We start from the raw sequence: 5,401 nt of genomic DNA on the forward strand, positions 1-5,401 counted from the left end.
TATATTCACATATTTGTTTTAAATATATTTTCCTTTATATTACTTTGTAACCCTACCACCCCTCCCCTAATTGAGTAAACTAGTGAACAACAACGCTTAGTCCTCTACTTCCAGCTTATACATACTATATACTTAACATCTTAATATCTTATTTTAAAAACAAATATCTCCTCTAGTTTCTGAAATAATCTCGTACCCTAATCCAAATAAACAACAGGCCCAGTGGGGGCCAATAACAGGGTAATTGTGGCCATTGCGTACATTCTGACAAGTGTTCTTGATGGGTTAAAAACCTGACTATGTCTGCGTTTGAATTTGAGTGAGTGAGAGCGAGAGAGAGACAGAGCGAGAGGGGCGTTTGGGGGTGGTCCAGACGTTCAGTCCATGTGTAGCCTACCTCACACGCACACAGCCTCCACGCATCAGTTGAAAGAAACCTGACTGCGCGACGGATGCAGCGCACGAAGCTCCTGGTGTTCCACATCTTTCATTTCAACCAGTTATTTTTTCCGTGTAGGGTGTTACACTATTCGGTTTTGTAAATGGTTTCTTAAGTGTGAATACTCATGGATCTGTTACGCACGGATAATCCACTTATTTCTCCGCTATCCCGATGGCAGAAGCGGGGACAAAGCCGGCGAGCGTACCGTGGATACTGCTTTAGTAGAAACCAGACCCGTTGTCTGTGATTGGTAAAATCGCACGGCTGCTACTTTTCTTTGCGATTGACGGCAGTCCTTATTAAACACAGCCGTCAATAAGGTAACTAGGCTATCCTGTGGAAACAGACGTGTTCGATGTTTCCATTATATTATGCGATCTAATTGCAGCAGGGCAGGTTCATTTAAAACATGTACCAATATGTGGATAAAGTTATTGTTTTACAAATATTCAATCCATGCCTTCCATTATGTTTGGTTGGTTGGCTGTGGTGCATGACATGTTTATATTTAGTGTATATGCATAAGAGAAGCTTACCCTGCGTCCCCGCGCGCACAAACGGACACACACCGTTAGCTCTGTCGGTAGACATTACTTGCCAGTCGCATGCTGTTTAAGCGTCGTTTTTCTACAGGTGGCACAATTATTCTAACCAAATAGTGGCAAAGCGGTGTTTAATGCGTTGTTACAATTATAATAGTCTATGCTCTCTTATCGTGTTCTGATTTCTTATGAGATTGGGCCACTGCTCAATCAGCAATCCGCTTGAGTCTGTCAGAGGAATAACCTGGGCTATAGGTATCACTATCTACAGAATAAATAAATAAATAAACAGATGCTTAGGCCTACCATTCATTGGACTTATTTAGCTTACATTTAATGTCCTACATTTCTCAGTGTTCTGTAGTGATATGGGATAAAGGGAGCATTGGGATATTTTGGTATTAAAAGTTCATTTAGGCCTATAGTTGGAATAAAGTCGTTGGATTTTAAAACTATATTTTTTCAGCGTTTGGGTTTTAGTTCCCAGTGTAACAATGTGAATTCGATTGAGGTGGAATCAGAGCAGAACTGAGCGCTCTGAAAGAGTAGCTGGAGCTGATGATGATGAATGTTGATTGTAGTGACTGACTACCGTTCAGAGCATCACATTTCTGTACAGAAATACAAAGGCATTTATCCTACGTAATGTATCACTGCCACACAAAGCCTTTTGAATTATGTTAATTCATTTTTTTATGGATTCCCCCTTTATGTGACATTAATTCAAACCGTAAAGCATTGTGCAACTGTGGATGGTTTACATGTCTTTGTGAATGATATTCTGCACTCACCTCCACACAGACATATTATTTCAATTACAAAAGCTAGCTGGTCAGAGAAACAATTCATTTTGATGTATATTTCTGGCTACTTGATCCTCTCTCCCTCTCTCTCCCTCTCTCTCTCTCTTTCTCTCAACCCCTGCCTTTAGGGCAGAGATTAGTGTAGGGTGAACTAACGGTACATTAGTGATTGAGCATTCAGTGGACATAAGAGACTTTTGATATCAGCTTATTCAGTAGAAGCAACAAGCCACAACAGAGGGAAAGCCATCTGGCGCATCGCTGGAGGTCACGTAGAAAGCAGAGCCACATAATACACTGCACTGACACATGATACACTGCACTGACACATGATACACTGCACTGACACAGAATACACTGCACTGACACAGAATACACTGCACTGACACAGAATACACTGCACTGACACAGAATACACTGCACTGACACAGAATACACTGCACTGACACATAATACACTGTACTGACACATAATACACTGCACTGCCACAGAATACACTGCACTGACACATAATACACTGCACTGACACATAATACACTGCACTGACACATAATACACTGCACTGATACAGAACACATTGCACTGACACGGAACACACTGCACTAATACATAATACACTGCACTGACACGGAACGCACGGAACGCACTGCACTGACACGGAACACATTGCACTGATACATAATACACTGCACTGACACAGAACACACTGCACTGACACAGAACACACTGCACTGACACAGAACACACTGCACTGATACAGAACACACTGCACTGATACATAATACACTGCACTGATACAGAACACACTGCACTGATACAGAACACACTGCACTGATACATAATACACTGCACTGACACAGAACACACTGCACTGATACAGAACACACTGCACTGATACATAATACACTGCACTGACACAGAACACACTGCACTGACACAGAACACACTGCACTGATACAGAACACACTGCACTGATACAGAACACACTGCACTGACACAGAACACACTGCACTGACACAGAACACACTGCACTGATACAGAACACACTGCACTGATACAGAACACACTGCACTGACACAGAACACACTGCACTGACACAGAACACACTGCACTGACACAGAACACACTGCACTGACACATCAAACTGAGGCTCTAAATAAATCAGGCTGGTCTTCAAGTTCACACTTGATACATGCATCATTACATAACTTGTATAGACTTCACAGCAACTGTTCCAAGTTCAGTTCTTTATTAGAGGCTATAGTACAATGATATGCATCAATAGCAGGGTTAGTCCATTGTTCTCTAGTGTAACCATTATTTCCTTCCACCTCAGGTATATGACTTGGCTCTGACTCGCGGCGTCTAAATGAAGTGGCCCAGCCATGCAATGTTCCTGGAAGGCAGTGATCCTGCTGGCCTTGGCCTCCATTGCCATCCAGTACACCGCCATCCGGACTCTCACCTCCAAACCCTTCCAGCTCTGCCCCGTGCCAAGCCCCCAGAACTGTGGCCTCCTGGGAGGCCCCGAGACAGAGTCCCCCATGGAGGGGCGGGCCGGCTGCGACGACTACCCCTACTTCAGCTTCAACACCTCCCGTAAGACCCACATCATGGTGCTGGCTACAACGCGCAGCGGCTCCTCCTTCGTGGGCCAGCTGCTCAACCAGCATGCTGACATCTTCTACCTATTTGAGCCCCTCTACCATGTCCAGACCACGCTGATCCCTCGGCTATCTCACAGCCGCAACGCAGCCGACCGCAGGGTGATGCTGGGTGCCAGTCGCGATCTCCTGCGGAGCCTCTACGGCTGCGATCTCTATTTCCTAGAGAGCTACATTAAGCCAGCGCCAGCCAACCACACCACGGACAAGCTGTTCCGCAGAGGGGCCAGCCGGGCGCTATGCTCGCAGCCCGTGTGTGACGCCTTTAGACCCACCGACGCCAATGTAGAGGAGGGTGACTGCGTCAAGAAGTGCGCCGCCCTCAACATGACCCTGGCGGCCGATGCCTGCCGCGAGAAGCGGCATGTGGCAATCAAGGTTGTGCGTGTGCCGGAGATCGGGGACCTGCGGGCGCTGGTGGAGGATCCACGGCTGAACATCAAGGTTATCCAGTTGGTGCGCGACCCTCGCGGGATCCTGTCATCGCGGATCGAGACTTTCCGGGACACCTACCGTCTGTGGAGGATCTGGAGGGCCACAGGGCGGAGGCCCTACAACCTGGACCTCAGCCAGCTGACGGTGGTTTGTGAGGACTTCCTCGGCTCTGTGTCCACAGGGCTCAGCCACCCCCACTGGCTCAAAGGGAAGTATATGCTGGTGCGTTACGAGGATCTGTCCAGGAACCCTCTGCTGAAGACCATGGAGATATATGACTTCCTGGGTCTGCCGATGGACAAGAGCGTGGAGGAGTGGATACAGACCAACACTAGGGGCAGCACCGAACTGTCGGCTAAACACAAGTACGGTACGGTGAGAGACTCAGCAGCCAACGCCGAGAGCTGGCGCTTGAAACTGTCCTACGACATGGTGGAGTACACGCAGGCCACGTGTCAGAAGGTTCTACATCAGCTGGGCTATAAGGCAGTAAAGTCAGCGGAGGAACTGAAAAACATGTCACTCTCACTCGTGCAGGACAAAATTTTTGTACCTTTTTTGTAACGAAGATAGTTCCTGGATGACTATTTTTTGATATATTTATAAATGTTGCCTTATAATTTTCATGGGTTATGTTTGTGTTTTTGTCTTTGATTTCAAATTTGCACTACAACTTAAGAATTCTTCAAGTCATCTGAGGGTGGGAGTTCATGTGTTGATTTAGGAACAGCACAAAATGTTTGATTTAAAGAACAAAGCTAGAGTAAAATACCAGTTTACAAATGTAAATTCTTTTCCCAAGGATTTCATAATGAAGACCATTGACTTTTACTTTCAGCCGTCTAAACTAAATGCAAAGCGCCGTCCTCATAGATTTCCTGTATGCCAGCTGTTGCATCAACACACACAGTGAATGTTGCCATTCCGTCTAAGGGGTGACTGAGTCGGCGTAGCAGGAGGACAACAGACCTTTATAGGACTGGACAACATTGGACTGGACAAGACCAACTGTGCAATAAATAGTGAATGTTGCACTCAACCTTTACCAGGATCGTCTTTCTGTCAAGGGGAACGGGGAATACTGGTGACAGTAGAGCAGAGTAATAGCCCATGATACCTACACCCCCCCTGAGTAAAGGGCTTAAATCCCACAGGAAGTGATATGAATGTTTCATCACAGCATCAGGCGTTCAGGATCTCTAACCATCTGTTCCTAACAAAGTCATGAATACTAACCCAGCATCCATAGCAGGAACAAGAGGAAATGGCACAATTGGGTCCATGGGGGGTGTTTTTTCCATTGGTGACCAATAAACAGCACTTAGGAAACATTCCTAAACCCAGTCAGAGGTAAAGGCATTAGCGTTACATCACACCCCTGGCCGCCGCAGTATCTGGGGTAGATTTGTATAAGCATTTTCCTCAATGGAATGTTAGCATCTGTTGAGAGGGATTAAAACGTAGAACGTTAAGGTAAAATAGAACAGAGAATTATTATGAATTGAAGACATATTT

The 5,401-nt window shown here is 45.9% G+C and overlaps 1 protein-coding gene across 1 annotated transcript; it reads left to right on the forward strand.

The window, feature by feature from the left end:
* The first annotated feature begins 410 nt into the window (after positions 1 to 410).
* Positions 411 to 4,925, forward strand: LOC115166792 (carbohydrate sulfotransferase 1). The gene is made up of 2 exons (XM_029720596.1): positions 411 to 762; positions 3,124 to 4,925. Exon 2 carries the CDS (start codon positions 3,173 to 3,175, stop codon positions 4,448 to 4,450), a length of 1,278 nt encoding a protein of 425 aa, XP_029576456.1. The 5' UTR covers positions 411 to 762; positions 3,124 to 3,172; the 3' UTR covers positions 4,451 to 4,925.
* The last annotated feature ends 476 nt before the right edge of the window (positions 4,926 to 5,401 follow it).

This window comes from Salmo trutta, chromosome 29 (assembly GCF_901001165.1).
Source record: "Salmo trutta chromosome 29, fSalTru1.1, whole genome shotgun sequence".
NCBI classification, from domain to species: domain Eukaryota; kingdom Metazoa; phylum Chordata; class Actinopteri; order Salmoniformes; family Salmonidae; genus Salmo; species Salmo trutta.